The sequence below is a fragment of the Carassius gibelio genome, chromosome A2 (assembly GCF_023724105.1).
Source record: "Carassius gibelio isolate Cgi1373 ecotype wild population from Czech Republic chromosome A2, carGib1.2-hapl.c, whole genome shotgun sequence".
Classification (NCBI taxonomy): Eukaryota; Metazoa; Chordata; class Actinopteri; order Cypriniformes; family Cyprinidae; genus Carassius; species Carassius gibelio.
Genome location: NC_068372.1, coordinates 28,650,489 through 28,671,499, shown reverse-complemented (window position 1 = coordinate 28,671,499; position 21,011 = coordinate 28,650,489). Strand labels below are relative to the sequence as shown.

The 21,011-nt window shown below is 35.5% G+C and overlaps 1 protein-coding gene across 2 annotated transcripts; it reads left to right on the top strand.

Annotated features, from left to right (window-relative positions):
- Positions 1–706: 706 nt before the first annotated feature.
- On the top strand, positions 707–18,020 carry LOC127937562 (transducin-like enhancer protein 4). Of its 2 annotated transcripts, none has more exons than XM_052534289.1 (14): positions 707–1,025; positions 7,549–7,649; positions 8,229–8,292; positions 8,806–8,850; positions 10,334–10,396; positions 10,850–10,924; positions 11,708–11,885; positions 12,410–12,426; positions 12,776–12,904; positions 13,713–13,763; positions 14,059–14,211; positions 15,301–15,393; positions 15,525–15,853; positions 16,694–18,020. In XM_052534289.1, the coding sequence occupies exons 1-12, from the start codon at positions 987–989 to the stop codon at positions 15,391–15,393; spliced, it is 1,008 nt and encodes a 335-aa protein (XP_052390249.1). In that variant the 5' UTR covers positions 707–986; the 3' UTR covers positions 15,525–15,853; positions 16,694–18,020. The 2 variants fall into 2 exon arrangements, with proteins under 2 accessions (XP_052390249.1, XP_052390248.1); XM_052534288.1 differs by having other exon boundaries at positions 708–1,025; positions 15,567–15,853.
- Positions 18,021–21,011: the final 2,991 nt, after the last annotated feature.

Below are 21,011 nucleotides of genomic sequence, written 5' to 3'. Positions count from 1 at the left end.
CCGCAGTTAATGTCAATCTCATCGCTGAGAAGAGCTGCGTGCGTTTTCTTTTCTCTTCTGATCTTTCACCCCTTTCTCTTTCCCTCTCAATCTCTCATATATTTATTTAAGATTTTCAGAAATCCAATACACCCCTTGCTTGCTGCAGTTTGGCTCGCTGACAGCCAATTCGAGAACGAATCATTGTTTTGAACCGGATCTTTTTAATGATTCAGTCCTGCCGAATCGCAGAGCGTTCGTATTAATTATTATTTTGACATGCGTTTATTACAGAATGATTGCTATAAGTTCCCTCAAAATATATTCAACTTTGTAGAAATCACATTAAAAACGACAGAGATTATAAATTTGCAGTTAGACGCAAAGAGAGATTAACATTTTCGAGCCATAAATTAATTTAGGATTTGCCTGTGGGTTTTCGCGGATTTTAAAATTTGCAAGTAAAAATTTCGAGATGACGTTACTGTTTTGTTCTAAAACCGACATATTCATGCCTAAATCTTAAATTAATTTGGTTAATTTCCTTCTCTCTCCAAATCCAGCGGTGACAATACCTCAAAATCCGCGGTAATAGTATTATGGTATTTTGGCTGTTTGACATGGTGCTTATTTAAGAGACTCAAGTGAACCATCTGTGAATTGTTTGAGCGAACCGATTCGCTCGTTATTCGGACAGCGTGTGCGCGCAGGGTCAGCGCTGTTTATGTTCTTCTGATCTCCGACGCGCGCTCAGCGTGCACGCGCTCCACTCAGGATGATTTTGTTACATTGTAGCGCGGCGTAACTGTGCGTCATAAAGGGGAAGAGCGTTTGATCCAGGCGTATAGAACGTTTTCAAACTTTTCATCGGATACCTTGTAATTCTTAGACTACTCGAGAACGTTTGGAGCGCGGGAGAGCGAACCTGATTTACGCAGCGGACGCGGGGGGGGTTCGGTGTCAGACGGTGATTCCGGACTCGGTCCTGACCATCCAGATCCCCGTGGATGACCTCCAGAACCATGTATCCGCACGGAAGACCCCAGGTACCGCAGCCTAATGAACTTTCCTTTCCAGGTCGTCTCTAGCGGATCGCTGAGTCGCGCGCGGTGGCCCGTTTTAACGTGCATTATGTTTGGTGTTAGGGTCAGGGTTACGGTCACGATGAAGAGTTAATTACAGCCCTATGGGTTCAATGATTGATGCACGGACTAAGAAAACACACAGGCCTGGAGTCCAATTACAGTCACCGTGAGATATATATAAATAAGTCTATTATTAAGCAGCCTTCATCTTTTAAGTTGTTCATGATTCTGTTCTGCATACAGAGTTTTATTTATTTATTTATTTATTTATTTATTTATACACATCATTCTATATCTCAAACGCATATATATTATTTGACTATATATTATATTTATCCTCATCTATATTACTTTACATTCAAGAAACCTCAAAAGGAACCAAACTCAGCCGGGGAAATCCTCCTGAAGCTGAATACAAAGCACTTATACATATATGTACATGCTCAAATGTTAATTAGACCAGGTGTAGCATATACATGCAAATAATAAACAAGTAATATATAAAAATAAACAAGCACTTTTACCTGCTTTTAGCTGAATTACTAAAATTAAACAAAACATTTATAATATGTGACCCTGGAGCACAAAAGCAGCCTGAAGTCTCAGGGGTATTAGTTAAAAAACATTGTATGGGTCAAAATAATCAAATTTCCTTTTATGATAAAAAATCATTAGGATATTAAGAAATCACATTCAATGAAGATACTTTTTTACATTTCCTACTATAAATAAATAAATATATATATATATATATATATATATATATATATATATATATATATATATATATATATATATATATATATAATTAGTAATATTCATTGCTAAGAATTCATTTGGACAACTTTAAAGGCAATTTTCTCAGTATTTTGATTTTTTTGCTACCTCAGATTCCAGATTTTCAAAAAGTTGTATCTCAGCCAAATATTGTCTGATCCTAATAAACCATACATCAGTGGAAAGCTTATTTATCTCAAACTCAATTTCGAAAAACATTTATTATATTAACTTAATTTACTTTCATTTTTTATTATTGTATATCAAACAGACATGCCAATAAAACTCTTTGAATGTAGAGATGGATGGGCAGATGTGCATGTTCAGAAGAGGAAGAATGAGGCATTATTCAAGGCAGAAATAAAGTAGAAGGACACAGGGAGAGACTTGTGGCATGAGTTTGCTCTGTGTGGCAGAGGAATGGACAGATGGATGGACGGCTGAATGAATGGCTTGTTCGAGTTATTGCTGCATGTTGCTACATATGGATCCAGGCCACACCACTCTCCACTGCAAATGTCATGTTCCATTATCGTTACTGGGCAACACGATACCACACACACACACACACACACACATTCTCACACCGAGCTGCACTTCAAAGCCACCTTTGCTATGATGGCATGTTATTACAAGCCCATGGAGACCCAGTTTTGTGGAAACATGCATCAGATTTAACATGAGGAATTTTCGTGTGCATAATGAATAACCTTTAGAGACTGTGCAAGTGTGGTTTGCTTTGTTAGTGTGTGCTGTTTTTACATCTGTGTGTTTAGTGGACAGTATGTGGTAATACGTAATGACTGTGTGTGCTGTTGCCTGCTGGGCCGCTGATGATCTGACTCCAGTGGGCAGCTTCTGTCTGCTCTCAAAACCCTGTGGGATCTGATACAGGACGCTCGTGCCTGCTTTACACCTGGGATTAACATCTGCCTCTGTGATCCCATCCATTCAGATGCTGTTGTTGTTTTAAGAAATATTTAGATTTTTTTATCTTATTTTAATATTTTATCTTTATTTTAATATTAGATAATTTTTTGTCATTTTTGTCAATTTAATTATTATTTTTATTATTTATTGTAGTTTTTTCAACTAGATTTTTTACTGAAATTTTGTTTGGATGCTGTGTTCTGTCCTCTTCTTATTAACATGTTTAGACTGCAGCAGCATCAATTTATTTTATTTTTTGATATTTTGAATTAGTTTTTATTTTAAGTTTTTTTTTTTTGTGCATTTTTGTCATTTTTATTAGTTTTTGTTATATGTCTATTTACATTTTATTACATTTTGTTTAAGTTTTAGCACAAGTTAATCTAAATGTTGTTTGTTTTTATATATTTTATTTTAGTTTAGTTGATATTTATTTTATTTCAAGTAACAACAAGTTTTTGTTCCTTTTTTTTTTAACAGATGAATGAGTTGAATTTGCAGTCTTTTGTTATTGTTAAGGATGCATAATAAACATTATTATGTGAAATTAATTGAAAAGACAAAGGTAGTCACTAATGAGGAAACTAATGACTAATAACCAGTAGTCATTCTCTACAAGTATTAAAAATGTATAAATAGATATGGAAATATCTAGGTATATTTTATTCTCAGGGATGCTCGATTAAGACAGTCGCAGTGCTTCATGGGAGTGGAGGGTCACTGCTGATCTCCTGCTTTTGGCGCATCTCATGTTATTTTTAAAAAACAATTTCTGCATGGGGAAATGAATGTGATTTTTTTAGGTTTGGGAATCATACGGCCACACTCAGTTCAGTGCTGTGCATTTGTGATCGATTCACACGATTGTGACATTAATACCAGATTTAAGAGTCCTCAGCACGGTGAGAATATGTGTAAGAGTGATATCTGCATGTAAATGTGTGTGGTTGCCTGTATCTTTCGCCATCTGAGCCGTGTTTAATATCATTATATTGATGGTGTTAATGATTAGATCTGACACACACTAGCTTTATAACACTTAACATAAAATCACACACACATTTTAACACCTCTCAAAAGCCCACTCTGTCAGTTTTATATGCACATTTTTTAAAATAAAAATTAATGTTAAGTTAATATGGTTAATATTGTATGTTGAGTTAATGACAATTTAATTCTTACATGTGTTTTTGGATTTAACATATGCTTTTTAATAGCAACATAATTTTTTTTTTTTTTTTGACATTTCCTAACAAAAAGCCATACACATTTTATTTTGGCATTGTCTAAAAAACCATACAATACAATTCACTATTCAAAATATGGATAACTCACCTGTAAAATTAAACCAATACACAAAATTGGACTGTATTTTTACAGACTTGTCTTAGAGTGCAGTCCATTACAGTTAATCACATACATCAATATTTGCGAGAAAAATGCCCACAAATAAAGAGCAATGGAGGCATCACTGACCTACAGTGCACTTCAGTGTTTTTCTGTCCTGAGATATCAAACAGAGTGAGGATCTGTTTACAGGAGGTTGTTGGACTCGATCTGTGCTATATTTTTATCTGTGTACATATGTGTTGGGTGGAGTGATTTGGCCGTTGTGTCACGTCTAATGTCTGGCAGCATTAACACTGTTGTCAAGACACTGTCGTGTTGTGTCAACTTAAAAGTTCATCTTTGAAAACATATTCATTCTGTGCCGTCTGCTCTCAATAAATGTGGCTTAATGAAATATATAGCACATAGCAGCAGCTGAGACTGTTCTAGCTGCAGAATTTGCAAAAATGCACTTAGGTGCTCCTGTCGAGCTTGAATTTCTCACATGGTAGGAATAGTTCCCTTAAAAATAAGCATTTGCTGAAATGTTACTCATCCCCAGGCCATTCAAGATGTAGATGAGTATTGAGAACAGATTTGGCGAAGTTTAGCCTCACTTGCTCACTCAGCAGTGGATCCTCTGCAGTGAATGGGTGCCGTCAGAATGAGAGTCCAAACAGCTGACCGAAACATCACAATAATCCACACCTCTCTAGTCCATCAGTTAATGTCTTGTGAAGAGTAAAGCTGCATGTGTGTAAGAACCATGCATTTATTAAGATATTTTAAGTTTAAACGGTCCCTTCTGGCAAAAATATCAATTATGAGTCAACATAATCCATAATAACTCTTCTTCCAGTGAAAAAGTCCCTCTCCTGTTGTCCTCTCACATTAAAATCCACCCCCAGCTTTGTTTAGAGCTGGTTTGGACTGTTTGCTTGTAAATCTAGGCAGATTTCTCTCTATAGTTGGGTATCTTTTTTTTCTGAAGAAAGCAATATTATGTTTGGAGGACTCTTTATTTATTTCTTTTTTGTCATTGTGATGGTTTTAAGTTACTGATGGATTTAGTTCTTACAGACATGCAGTTTTTCACTTCATAAAACATTAACTGATGGACTGGAGAGGTTTGGATTATTGTGATGTTTTTATCAGCTGTTGAACGCTCATTCTGACGGCACCCATTCCATAGGTGAGCAAGTGATGGAATGCTGAATTTCTCTAAATCTGTTCTGATGAAGAAACAAACTCCTCCACATCTTACATGGCCTGAAGGGGAGTACAATTTCATTTTTGTTTGAACAATTGCTTTAATCATTATTTGTTTGCACAAATTAATGGCGTTAAATGAATATATAAAATGAGCAGCCTTAATAAACAGATAAAGTGCAGCGGCTGCATGCGTGTGTGTGTGCGTGTGTGTGTGTGTGTTGGAGGCGGCGGTGCATGGTGTCAGTTCTCATCAGAGCAGTATTGTGTATCGAGGCCTTAACAAGCTGCTCATCAGAGCTGATGTACAGTACAGATTCAGTCTCTTGGAATGAGACGATCCCTCCGAACAGATGTGCATGTTTTTTTCCTCCCAAACTGTGCTGTTTTTTGTCAGTTGCAGCAATCTGCGCAGGAAGCATCGATTGGGAAGGCAGCAGGTTCATGTGTCGTTTGCACACTCGCGGCTGTTACTGCTCTTGTATTTGTGCCACATGTGCTGAATATTTCAGCAGCCTACGGTTATTCACGGCTCTGTGATTCCCCTCCCCTCTCCGTCTCTATCTCTCACAGTAAACAGTGTGAGATAGATGACTGCGTTCTTTCAGGGCTGCTGTGAAAGGAACAGTCTGTGTGACAATTCATGGCTCTGTCCCGCTGGACAACACCCTCTTGTTTCCTGACCATAGCCTTGATTCCTCTCAATATCTGCTTTTCACCATAGAAATATATCGCAATACTTCATTTTTTGGCATTGTCTATCAGACAGAATATTATTTTATTTTGATGCAGAAGGCATAGTGCAGGTATCATCATTTGTCATGTCTAACTGACTTATTGGTTTAGAACAGACTAAGAAACTAGTTAATATATTTTTATAAGTCATTTTTTATTGCAAGGTCTAACAGACAATTTTTGTTTCTTTTCGTTTTTAATGTAAAAGACGAGTGCGAGTCCATACATCATTTCTGTTTTACAGCTTTACAGTGTCAAACAGGAAAACAGTGTGTCAGTAATCCGAGAGCACAATAACAGAGTCATTGTTCCTGCTAAAGTCAGTTCATTGATGATTCAGTGATGTCATCATCCAGTTCAGCTCTCTTTCAATGGTGTCTGTGCAATCGCTCAAGCGTCCCCAACTTAGCAAGCCAGACAAATGTTGTAGTTTGTTAGAAGTGCTGTTAGCTGTTAGTGCTTATTTATTTGCCAATTTGTAAATCTCTTTTTTTTTTTTTTTTTTTCTGTGTGTTGTTGTCTCTGTGTACTGGAAGCTTATGTCACTAAAACAAATTCCTTGTATGTGTAAGCATACTTGGCAATAAAGCTCTTTCTGATTCTGATTCTGATTCTGATGGTCTGGCCTCGATCAGGGGTCATATGAAGGTGTATATTGAATATATGCCTAGTCAGTCTTGTGTTTTTGATAAAGCTGACAAAACAAAGCTTTTATTGTCAACGGCAGGGCCATATAAAGTGTCCTTTGTGCAGTCAGTGTGCGTGTGTGTATGTGTATGTGTGTGTGTGTGTGTGCGTGTGTGTGTGTGTGTGTATCAGAGGATTAATTAAAAAAGCATGGTGTTTGTTTATTCAGTGTATTTTATTTTATTTCATTTCATAGAGCCATAAGTCCCTACAGCGTAATCATACAAGTTGTTTAGCAAAATGAGAATACACACAAAATGCTCAATTTATAGTTATGCAATACCAAATAAAACTTTTTTTTTTTTTTTGAAAAACATATATTACATGAATCTTGTATGTTAAATGAAGAACTGAAAGTAGAATTTGTATTGTATTGTCCTCCTGAGATTACCTAACATCATCACCAAGCTAGTCCCATTACAATGTAGAAATAGTAAATAATAGGCTATATATAATAATGATGCCTAACCTGATTTTACCAAGTGAGACATGTTCCTGGGACAACATCGTTGTTGACCCTGGAACAACATTGTGATTAACCAATCAGATTTGAAGAACCAGTTTATAGATTTTGTGAAGTTTATGCTTAAAATCAGTGTTTGGTGCTTGTACATCAGTGTCATTCATCTATCATTTCCTATGATTTTAGGGATTACTCATGGTTAAGGTTAGAAGAATATATTTTTGGAGTAAAATGTTGTTCCAGGGTCAACAAAATATTTGACCTAGGAACACATCGGACTTGGCAAAATCAGGACGTGCTAATAATGATAGCTGTTTTGGAGTGATGTCCCTCACAATACTCGTGTGTTTTCAGGCTCCGCTGGTGTCAGGCCACGCCGGCATGAAATTCACAGTCCTGGAAACTCTCGACCATATAAAAGAGGAATTCCAGCTGTTTCAGGCCCAGTATCACAGGTACAGACACAGCTCCTTCGTTTCACCTCATCCAGGAGGATTCTGCACACAAACTCTCCAAATGTAACTCAACCGACTCCTGAAATCCAACCAGAGTTGAAACGCTTCCCGGGTTCTTTGATGTTTACTGCTGTTTACTTCATTTTCTATAATTGCATCTACATTTTACTCAATTACGCTGTGATTTAGATGATCTACATCCTCTCTGAACTGCAGTTGCGATCACCTGTGTAAAGCTGATGAGATTATCAAACCATAATGCTCTAAAATCACTCCAGCAGCTAGAAACGCTTGTATTGGCTGATACAGACTATTAGCCAGCTAATCCTGATAGTCTCATTAGGACCAACTACAAAAGCTACTGAACCTCTTTCTTTAGAGCAGTAAACATCAATGGAAGTTATAAAACTGGATTGGCTTCACTAATACAGTATAAGTCTATAGTTGAAACATATTTATTGTAGAAGTGGTTCTGTTTCATGTTGGAAGGGCTGATATTGTGGCCTAATCCACCACTGTCACATGACGAGGACACAGTGTCACATGACCTCACAACGTGTGTTGTGTTCTGTTTTTCAGTCTGAAGCTGGAATGTGAGAAGTTAGCGAGTGAGAAAACAGAGATGCACAGACATTATATCATGGTAAGAGTGAAATCGAGCAACATTACCCATAATGCCCAGCTGTGACTGAGCTGATAGTACTGGTTGATTGATATGTGTTTTTGAGTGGCCAGTTTGCTCTTGACCAATATAATGGCAGTGCAGATTGTCAAAGACGCCACAGAAATCCTGGGATAAAGTTTTTGTTCTATCCAGCTGTATTTACTACAGCATCCTAGTAAAAGATATAACACTTGAAAAGAAGATGCCCAAAAAAGGTGGCCTCCCCAAAAATTGTGCATGCCCCCTCACTTTGTGTGTTGTGCACTATATGAATGCACTATAAATCACTTTGAATAAAGGCGTTTGTCAAGTTCTTAGATACAAATGATGATCTACACACATTAATATGAAAGACAGTGAGTGTCAGGTCTTTCTCTGTGAATATGGGTTAGTTCTGGCCTCTGGTAACACATGTAGAGTATTTCTGTCATTTAGGTGGATGGAAGTGTGATTTATGTCGTGTAACTGAACTGCCCTTGTTTCCTTCCACAGTATTATGAGATGTCTTACGGGCTGAACATTGAAATGCAGAAGCAGGTGAGTGACTGATGTGCGGTTTGCAGCCTGATTTCATTACAGATCAGCAGGATCTCTGTGTAATGAGCTTTACAGTATGAGGTGTCCTTGTGTGCCGGAATTATGGGGTCTGGTTGGCAGGTTGCCAGGTGTCTGATGCTATTAGATGAACAAATGAATAAAAGTATTCATATATTTCAATAAAAACCATACTGACCCCAATTTTGAATGGTGGTGTACATGCATTGCTGTGATATGGTTAAAGGTTTTGAACACTTGAAATGGCTTTGATAAAACTGTTTCTGTTGCAGCTTATAAAACACATATTATTATTTATTAAACACTTCTTATACCATGTAAAAAAAGTGTATTAGTATATGTGATATATGTAGACTTGCATATGAAGGTGTAGTGATACAGATGTAGAGTTAATATTTATGATGCGTGCCTCTATACTGTATTCTGTTTTACAGCAGCTTTAATGTTGTTCATCCAATCAGATTTCAGAGCTAAAACCAAACTATCTCTGTTTTCCTCAAACATATTTAAAAGAAAGCTAACGGTTTTTTCTTTGTCGTTTTGAGGAGAGATGTACTGTATCCATGCGATGTGCCTGATTCAGTGTTTTGTTGGGTATTTACTCTGAAGCAGGGTTTAAGCCTGACTACTCTATATGAGCAAACACACACACACACACACACGCTAGAGTGGGCTAATCCAGATAAGACCCCTGCATCTCTCCTCGTTTTCCAGGCCATCTGTTGGAAATGCCTGGATTTGAGAGTGTATGTGGGTCAGAGTGTGTGGGATCAGCCTGAATGGAAGTGTGTGGACATATGTGTGCTTTCTGTGTGTGTGTGTGTGTGTGCGGTGTATTAAAAACATCTCTGTCAGTCAAGATATCTATCTATCTATCTATCTATCTATCTATCTATCTATCTATCTATCTATCTATCTATCTATCGTTCTCTATCAATTGTTCTTTTGTTGTCATTGTTCTATCAGCTCTTTTGTTTATATATCACTTCAGAAATCATTGTTATTTAACTCTTGATCATTTTCAATAGTTTTTCTTTATTGTTTGTCATTTGTAGTTTTTCTTTCCACACAAATCCTTAAAAGTTTGCGAATATGTCATTGTAATCATTTGTTTTATCATTCATTGGTAATAACTAATAATACACTTTAGTAAATTTTATTTTGATGGCATGTATGTTTTGATGATGAAATGAGATTTTTGTTAATGATATACAAACTGTAACAGACCAAACTTGAATCAGATTTTATTAATCTATCAAACCGCTGATCTATAGATCAGGTTAACAAACACACAGGGCATAAAAGATTTCTTCAGATATAATAATAAAATCTAATGTGAAACGGTCCTGAATGAACAGCACATACTGACGCATTAGCTACTGTTCAAAGCAGTAACCCTGAATTAGCCTGTTTTCTTCAGTATGTGGTCTGTTGTTTGATGGGAACTGTGTGTTTGTTTCTGCAGGCAGAGATTGTAAAGCGGCTCAGTGCTATATGCACTCAGATCATTCCACTGCTGTCCCAAGAGGTGAGCGAACACACACACACACACACACACTCATCCTCTCCAAGCTGCTCTCCCCCCGCGGGCTGTTTACACATGAATTATTTATAGCAGAGGTGGTCATCAGCAGAGAGCTTCCAATCGGCCAGCTCTTTCCTGGATCAATATTTCATACTGTTCTTTTCTAAGCCACGCTGAGTGAATTCGGTTATTTTGTAATCGCAATGCCTTCTGGGAACATCAGGTCTGCCACAGAGACAACAACAACTCTTTTCAGTTGACCTGCTGTTTGTGGCACACGCGCTTCTGCTTTGTTTGCGGTTCTTCACAATGAAAGGCGCAGTCGTGTAGCAGGTTTTGCCTTGGGTGTAGTTTTGCATGTTTGGTCTTGATCTTTGAATCTCTTCTCTGTTAGCTGGTTTGTTTTATTCATGCTTCGTGTGTGACGGTGCATGCTGAATTTGTGTGTTCTTGCAGCATCAGCATCAGGTGGCTCAAGCAGTGGAAAGATCCAAACACGTTAGCATGGCCGAGCTCAACGCTATCATCGGGGTGAGTCTGTTCTTTTCACCCTAATCAGTCAAATTTCAGTAGTTTTCAGTCTGACCGATGAGAAGAACAAGCAGGCCCTTGATCAGCCTCATGTCTTTCAGCTCTGATCACGATTGTTAAAGCTGACTGAAACGAAAAATGTATATAATAATTATGTTTAAAATAACTTTTATGAAAATAAAATGTCAAAATATGGATGAAATAATTTCCCATCATCATTTAACATAACATATATATTTATGTAAAAATGAAACATCAATCTTATCAATATTAAAAAATTATACAAATTAAAAGTGATCATATACATTTTGTATTGTATTTTAAATGATTAAACACTTCTGGCTGACTAATGAGTAAAACCTAGTGGTTTGATGAATGGTGAAAGATTTAAAATGACAATTAAAAGTATTTTGGGCTCTGCAGTGTGATCCTTAAATATTCTTTTGATGTCATCTAATGATTCTTATATGCCTGATAAGGCAGGTTTGTTATACAACTGTTGTTGCACTGAATTTCTTTTTTTTTACAATATAGTTTAAGGTGTCTGTTACACATTACATATACTGTACTTACTATTATAATAACAATTAATTATGCCTAATTACATGCAAGTAACACAAATCCTAACCCTTACCATATAATAAATACATGTAGTTATTTTTTATCACTCAGTACTGATACACTGTAATAAGGACACCTTAAAATAAAGTGTAACCAAATGCTTTTTACATAAAAAAGGTTTTACATTGACTTGAAATGCTTCTCTCCATTCCCTCTTTGTAGCAGCAGCAGTTTCAGCATCTATCCCATCATGCCCAGGGCTTCCCTCTGACGCCACACCCCTCAGGACTGACCCTGGGGGCGGGTGTAAGCCTCATGGCTCTTCCCGGGGGCTTCCCGTTCCCCCCGCACCTGGTGCCTAAAGATGACATCGCTCTCCTCGAGCCCCTGGACTCCAGAGGTGTGCGGGAATCTATTAGTGGTTTAAATCTAGAGTTATTTCAAATGATGCTAGTTCTTCTTGTGTGACATTTAATTTATGCAAAATAACTGTTACCACTATCACATGAAGCCTGAACGCTTTTTGCATATTATATACTAGTAGGGAAATATATTCAGACATGGACGCTCCAATTATTGGCATTACATTTAATGAAATTTTCCTTCACCTAGAGAAGTAGTCCCACCTCAAAGTGGTGACTTAGACATCCAGACAGCTCAAATAGCAACTTTTGTACAGATTTTAAACTTGACAGTTCTTCTGAAAAAGGCCCAAAGACTTCCATTGTACGTGCATTGGTGCAAATGTGATTTTTGCTTCTTTTTCAATGGTCTGTAGTAAGCCACAGCATGCCAGAGATTTGCTCCGTAGACATTAGATTGAAGTTAATCCGGAATATTCCTGATATATATTGTGAATGCTCGAGATAACAGGATCATCAGGTTTCAATGAGTCAATCCTTCTGTCTCTCTCTGTTTCTGTAGATGGAGCTCTAAACAGGGTGAGTATTACACCTCAGTGCTTTGTGTGTAGTCAACTTCTCATTGGTCCATCCATTAGAGAAGAAGATTATTCATGTGTCTGCATGTAAGGATTGCACTGCTGATTGGATTTTTAATGTTTAATTGGATTTTTGTATAGAATTGCATTTTTGGTAAATAATGTACCATGTTAAATGATATGCGTGAGTGGGGTGGCCAACCCTAGCTCCGCCCCTTTTTATACACTGTTTAGACAGTTATTTATATTAACACATATAGTCTACATATCTACACATGCAGATAGTGTTAGATTATAGTGTGTTTATTGTGTATTGTGTGTGTGTGTGTGTGTGTGTGTGTGTATTTCAGAGCGCCAGCGGCTCTCCGGTGGGCCTTCGTCTGGGTCTTCCTCCTCCTTCCTCTTCCTCTTCCTCTCACGCTGATATGGACACTAAACGGGGCGGCGCAGAACAGACCAGCATGGGACGGACACGGAGGGTAAGTCAAGACCAAAGTTTAGAGTTTCTAAGCGTCTCTTTTACGATGCGTTACAAGTCTGTGTGATTTTCACTTGTGCTGCCATGTTCAGCTAGACGACATCACCAGACTGCCGACTGTGATTGGATATTAATGATCATTATTTATTTAAAGTGATATCATTTCATCCCTGATTCACTGACTTGTGAATTCACTCACCAAACCAGAGACAAACTGCTCAGATGTTGTTCTTTCATATCTAAGTATTAATAAATCTCAGATGTTTCTTCCATAGTTCCTTTGGAGAAATAAAATATAGACACAAATGAGTCAATAGTTGCCATACAGTAGGGTTATGGGCCTATAAAATGAATGAACGTCAATATTGAGGTCAGTGTTATTTTAGTTTTATTTATATATAGTTTTGATTTTGAATTAGTTTTTGTTTTTACATCTTCAGTTCTTATTTTAAATATTTTTTTGTTATGTGCTTTTGTCATGTTTAAATATAACTGTTTAGCTTTAATTAATTATCATTTTGGTTTTGGGTTCTATTTATTTTCAGTTTGTTATTTCAGTGCTTCATCTTAATCCTACTTCATTTAGTTGCCAAGGCAGCATTTATAATTTGAGATTTTCCACAAAAAAAGACACAAAAAAAAAGGTTCTAATATTTCTATCTTCTTGTATTTGCTGTGTTTTCGATGTTATCTTGACAAAGTTTGGGACAGTTTAAGAAATGTTTGCGATCTCTTCTAAGACTCATGTACAGGAGAAGTCTCCTCACTGAAGTAATTAGTGTTGGTCTGATCATGTGTGTTTCTTGCAGGAAAGTGGCAGTAAAAGTGAAGACGCTCTCAGAAGAGACGGCACTAAAGAGGTGTGAAAACAGTTATTGGCTTTCTCTCTCTTTCATTCAACGGCAGTCGGTTTTGTTCCAGTAAAGCTGGTTACATAGTTATTCATTTCCTGTCACTGAAGAGTAGCCTGCAGCTGATTGGTCCATATCAGTGAACATTCTGAGCCCTGTCTGGTGTAAATACAGTGCATATGTGATCTCATCAAAATCATTGGTCTGTGCTTCAAATGATACTTCTCAATCGCACAGCCTCAAACACTGCTGTAGTTGCTGATGCTTTGTTATTGATGACATCTTGTCCTGTCTGTGTTTGCAGAAAAGTGCATCACCCGCAGAAGTCTCTCCCAGATCGCCGGAAGGGAACGGACTGAACTGCTCTCCAGCGCTCAGAAAGAATCCGTCCAGAGAAGACTGTTCCTCTCCTCAATCTCAGCCGCGCTCGCCCGGACTCTGCAAGAGCCCCACTCAGGTACAGTGATACAATGATTTATACAAATACACAACATTTCTCATAAAATAAGGTCTGAAACACACCATTGATGTGTTGAACGATGTTCTTTTCATGCTATTTAAATGGTTTGGTAATCATAGTTTATCAAAAATATCTAGGGCTCTATGATATCCATGATACAGAATCACAGAATCCAGTCATGCAAATGGATTTTTACTGTATAATGTGAAAAGTCATGTTATTTGCCAAAGTTTGGAAGAACAGATCAAAAGTAGTGCTGTACACTTAATCAGATCTCTATATGGACTACATATAAGACTGCTCCTGAAATATGAAGTGGCCAAAGAGCGAAGGCAGTTGTTCCGATTTATTTAATTAGATTTCAAAAGATTTAATAAATTGTTGAGATTTTATGCATTCCTTTGATTACCTCCATTTTTGAAAATAAATTTGTATTAAATCATAAAGCACAGAAATGATTATTTTGTTAAAGTTTTGTGAGTTCATTACGATAGAGATCCTGTTTTGATTAATAGAATTGAAATATACCATTAAAAACCTGATCCAGAAAAATTAAAAAGCAAATCATGGCATTTAAAAAAATTCATCTTATTGTTAAAATTGTAATAGATTATTGCATTGTTAAAATTTTAGGAATTCATTGATTAGACATTCTTTTTGATTATTAAAAAGAAAAGAAAAAAGAAAACAGAAATTATGGAAACACAACATGGAATTTTTTAAAACAAAACACTTTTCATAGACCCCTTATATTGTTAAAACTGTAATAAATTATTACATATAATATTGTTCATTTAAATAATTAGACATTTTCTTAATACAATTTTATTAAACCATTAAAAGCGTGATCCAGGACACAGAACAAAACAAAATTAAAGGAAAAATATGCATTTCATATTTTCCTATTGTTAAAATTCTATTAAATGATTATTAAATGAAATGATTGATTAGACATCCTTTTAATTAAAGACCCTCAGAATTTGGGGAAAAATAAAATGTATTTCATAGTGCCCTAGATATTATATCTAATAGTTTTCTTATTAAGAAAGAGGGCTGGTTCAGTTGTTTTCCTCTCTGTGTTCTCAGGAGAAAGTGAGATCTCCTTCTCCTTGTCCTTCGGCGTCTCCTGGCTCTCCAGCACCTCCCCGTCCTCTCTCGTCTCCTGCTCTCAAACACTAGGTACGTCCTGACTCCTGCTCTTACAGCTCACAGTAAGCGTGGGCGGCGGGGGGATGGTTTTTCAGCCGGCTGTGATTTCATCTCTCGCTCGGCTCCAAATGGTTTTTCCAATTCCTGCAATTCCTTTCCAGTGATGAATGCTTGTGCACCTTGACGTCTGGTTTTCCTCACAGGACCCACTCCTGGCCATGGAGTGAGGCTAGTGAAAGACAGCCGCTACCCCTCCCCAGCCCGCCCTTCCAAGAATGCACGGGGCCAGTCCCAGAATGCACCGGGTCGGGCCCCAGAGTGCTCGGGCATGGGCATCAGGTGCCTTGTCTGAAGCCCTTCATCTGTCCTTGTGACCCTCCGAGCTGAACTCTGAGCGAACCGCATCTGTGTTCTCACACACCGGGAGTAATCAGCCAATCAGCTGTCTGACAGCTCTGTCAGCCAATTAGAAAGAAAGCTGAAGATTCTGGTGAGTTGTGTGTGTGTGTGTGTGTGTGTGTGTAATGTATTATTTTTTTAATCTAATAATATATTACATTAAATATATTTACTTATATTTATTTTATATAATTTAGTTTTTAATATGATCATATAATTGATTATATTATTTAATATCATATTATAATGTTTCTTATTTTATGAATATATATATATATATATATATATATATATATATATATATATATACACACACACACACACAAATACATGTTATTAAACTATTAATAAATTAAACATTTTCTTTATGGCTAACAACTAATGATAACTATACATGAGCTTATTTTGTCTAAAACAATCTATTTACTAAAACACTTCTTTAGTAAATGAATAAATGTTACATTTTCACATTTCATAAGTCATGTGTAACTGTTAACATAAAAAGTCCAAATTCTAAATGTAAATAAATAGACATTTAAAAAACAACAAAAATAATTAAAACTAAACTTTTTATTTAAAATAAAAAAATGAAAACATAAAAAAAAAAATTGAGATCTAATTCATCAGTAATTAATTTTTATTAAAGTGTTGTTTAATGATCATTACTTCCAAGTGGACATACCTCGATTTTTGATGAAAGATTACAAAGACAATAAATAAATCTTAACACTTTTAAGTCCGATATTAGTTTTAATCATCATTTCATGAAATTCATTGTTCATTTGATGATGATGTATTTTGTGGGCTATTCATTTAGATGTTTCCTGAAAGCATGGTTACTGAAAAATATTGAAAATTAAAGTATAAATCCAGCCAGAACGATCTCTGATGTTCTTTAACTGCAGCTGATACGGTTTCTGTTGTCTTTCAGTGTGACGGGCTTCTCCGTATCATCTCCCTCACAGAAATGGACTGAGATGCTTTTACTGCCAGTTTTGTGTCAAAATGAGTTCAAGACTAAGACTTCCAGACAAATGGATGTTAAGGAGTTCCTGTTACAGCACCATTTCATGTTTCTCCCCCAAGAGCTTTCAGCGGTGTCAGTAAAGAGCTCCAAACACCCTGAAGTTTCCCCAGCACACTTTATTAAAACTGTCATTTAGCTCCATTCGAAGAGAAATGATGCAGTTTTTGCGTGTAATAAACAGGCTTCTGTTATTCAAATATGAATACTCACTTTAAAGCATGAGAACCTGTACTGTATTGTGAATAAAATCATAGTCAAAGGATGCTGTTAGTGTTTTCATATTCACAATACAGCACAATCCGGAGTTCTTGATTACATTTTAAAATGATTAGTGCATAATAAAGACAAATTGAGTACGCAAAGTTTGATTGAAATATAATTTTATTAAAAACAAATTCATGTCTGTTTTTCTCCTTTGGATCATATGCACAGAAAGCCACCTAGAAATGAACTCTGTATGTTTGAACTGTAAACCAGGACAGGTCAGGCTTTAATCAATCTCTGGGTTTTAAAAGGCTGCCATCTTTTGCTGTACTGCTTGATTTCAACACTAGGCGGCGCTATAATCAAACACACATCAGTCAGAGCAGGTGTACGTTTGCTTTGCTCCATGTGGAGCTAGTTAAGAGACCTTCACCCGCTATCTACACAAATGTAATGGCTTGACTGTTTATTTTCTAACTTTTTCCAAAATGGGGTTAACGCAAACTGATAAAAATAAATTCAAATGTGTTGACTCATGCTCAGCTGACGTCAAACACTAATAGATTTGGTGCATCTAAAATCATTTAACAGACGAGCCAATCTTTTGGCTGAAATGGCCACAGTTTTATCAGACTGATGTAAGACAGCACCATGAAATACCACAGGTCAAATGCAGGTCAAACATCCCAGAATACTTTGAGGATGAAGCACTGGAAACATTTCCTGGTGTCTTCTCACTAACACCAATTCTTGACGAATACCGGGACAGAAGTGCAAAATGAAACCTTTGGGTATCATGGGGTTTTCATTTTAATTTAGGTGGAAACTGCCTTCACACAAAATTATTTTATTTTATTTTTTTCTTGTCAGTCACTCGATTTGTATCAACATCCACACGGATTCAAAAACTGATTAAGGAATCTTGCATTGGAATATGATTTGGTTTCAAACTGATTTCTGCTCCATTTCTTGAATTGTCACCTTAGAAAATCTTACTGTGCTCACAAATAAATATTTTGCACATGTACTGCATTCTCTTCTGCTGTTATTAGCATGGTTTTTATAAACTAAATCATAAAAAAATGAAATAAATGTAAACTAAAAATAAAATACAAAATACCTAAAACTTATTTTATTTCAGCTAGTAGATAAGGCAACATTTCTCATTTTAATAATTTAAATATGATTTGTTAAAATAAATAAAACTATATCTCAAATAATAATAAAAAAATAAATATAAAATGGAAAATATAAAAAGTCAAAATTTCTAAATATTATTTTTTTTCTATTGCTAACATCCTTTTGTCCAATCTGTAATCACATTTTCAAAACACTATACACAATTATAGTGTATACACTATATTGTTTTCACACAATATTCAGTAAATTAACACATTTCTAAAATGCTTAGTTTACCCCATACCAAAATCATAGATCTTTCTTATCTTTTTTAACACAGCATGACAGAAATGAAGACCTAATGTTCCAAACTTTAAATACAGTGTAAAGCCTCTCTACTTCTGCAACAACAGCAACTCAGAAGTATTGAAAAATATCTCTATATAAAATATTGTAACAACTGATAAGCATTTTTAATTAACAGATCACTAAAATATTTAGAAATAGCTGATTCCAGTCTCAGTTGGAGGAATAGTCAGGTGTAGATTCTCTTTCCATTACATCAACACAGTAAAAAATTCCTCTTTGAATTGGTTTTGTGGATGCAGAACAACACAAAGAATCAAAGAGAGTAAAAAAAAATGCCTGGGAGAAGAAGAGGAATAGTTGTAGGAGGGAGAGGAGTACTTGGATCAGAAGAAGATAGGTAAGAGAGAAGAAGAGGTAAGGGAGGGTGTAAGAATGTGTGCTGGACTGTATATTTTTCGGTTTGTTTGTTTCTCTCTCTTACACATGTGGAACCTCTGAAAGCTTATTTCTGCTATGGAATATAAAGGGTAATTATGACACAGTTGTCTCACAGTTCTGACTTTAATTTCTTGCCATTTTGAATCTGATAAAGTTAGAATTGCAAGATGTAAACTCGTAACTCCAAGAACAGAAGTCAAAATTGTGAGATAAAAAGTTTAAAATTACTGTTTTTTTTTTAAATCCTGAAACAAGCTTGCATAGTAACTAAAGGCCATGTATGCTGTAATGTTGACAAGAACGAACACATTCAACACGTAAAATTGTTTTAGTTGAAGGTAACTACATTACTAAAATTGAATTGAATTTTTGAACAATGAAACATTTTTCTATTGTCTATGCAAGTAGAACTGAAACGTCTATGTAAAACATGGAGAAGAAAGCAATGCCGTTTTTGTAAAGCCATCAACTGTAGTATTTTGACAGTCAGTGTTCTATTATTGATGTTCCTATTGGATAGAAAGTAGTGCTAATGTTTTTTCCAAATGACTTGATTTTGAATTGGGTTTGCTGTGTTTTGATAGAGTTAGCATATGTAGAAAAAGGTATTCAGCATTTTGAAATGTAGAGTTTGTATTCATTTAACAAAATGTGGTTTTGGCCATAAAATTAACTATTTGGCTAAGTGTGTGATGTAGTTGTGTTGCTGTGTTAAGAATTTAGAAAAAGTACTTTTAAGTAATGGTAAACACTTGTTAATTGAAAAAAACTGTAATAAAAAAGACATTAAAAAAAACAACTAAATTAATTGAATCTATAAATGAAAACATTTAATAAAAAATTTACTTTATTTACTTATTTACTAAAACTAAAACAAGGAAAAATATAAATTCAAAATGTGAATTTAAAATACACTTAAAAACATTCAAAATATCTAAAAACTGCAATAATATCTCAAAGATACTAAAATAAAAATTATTAGATACTAACAAGATCTTCTTTAAATGAGGAATACAAATCTCAGGACTTTTTATATATAGGAGATTAAAATAAATAAAGGCAATTGAATTAAATATTATTTTTGTGATAATGGTTAAGTGATCATCTCTGACTCATTTCGAAGTGGAAAACTTTTTGGTGTGTTTCTCAAGAATCAGTGCTGGATTAAAAAAAAGAAAAGAAAAAAAAAAAGCTCTTTGTAGTAGCAGGATGTCACGTGTCCATAACACAACACACAAATGAAAACCAGCCTGAAACCAGACCTACCTATAGACAACATAAAAGAGATTTTACAGATCCACTTTGCCTTGAGGACATTAAATGTGAAGTCAGTGTTTCTCAGATGTTTCCAGCCCTCCTTGTGTTTAACTGGTTACAATGAAGCTGGACTGTCCCTGAACCTCATTCTGTTTAAACAAAACAGGATTTATCTTAGAGTTTTGGCTGCTTCATTTCCCACAATTCAGCGTTAAATCAAGGGGAGTTTTTGGCTGAACGGCACCGGACTGAAAATTTCATCCAATTGAAGGCACATGCTGAATATAAAAATGATATACTTCAATGCAGGAGAACATGCTATAAATAATTAAGTCACATGTACAGGGCATGTATTGTTACATACCAAGTATGCACCTTCAACACAAAGTATAAGCAAGAGTAATCATAATACTTGGCTCAGCAAACATGTCATGTAGATAACAGATGTTGAAATATGAAGTCTTACCAACTGATAAGATAAAACTATTAAAGATATCTGCACGGTGAACTTCGAACAGTTTCAAAAGATTTCATTCATTTCTGTTTTGAGCTCATTTACAGCAAGAGCAGAAACATTACAAAAGATGCTGTACAACTTTATTATTATTTATTATGAACTGTATAAACAAATATAAAACATACCAAGAAAAGAATATATATATATATATATATATATATATATATATATATATATATATATATATATATATTATGTGTGTGTGTGTGTGTGTGTTTGTGCATCAGTTAAATGCTATACACTCAAAACTTCTTATAAAGTCACGGATGCCAATCAATACAAAATAATAATTGGCCTAAAAAATAATTGGTTCATGTAAAATATCTGGAGCTCTAAGAATTATAAGTGGTTCAAAATGATACAATTTAGAAGAAAAAG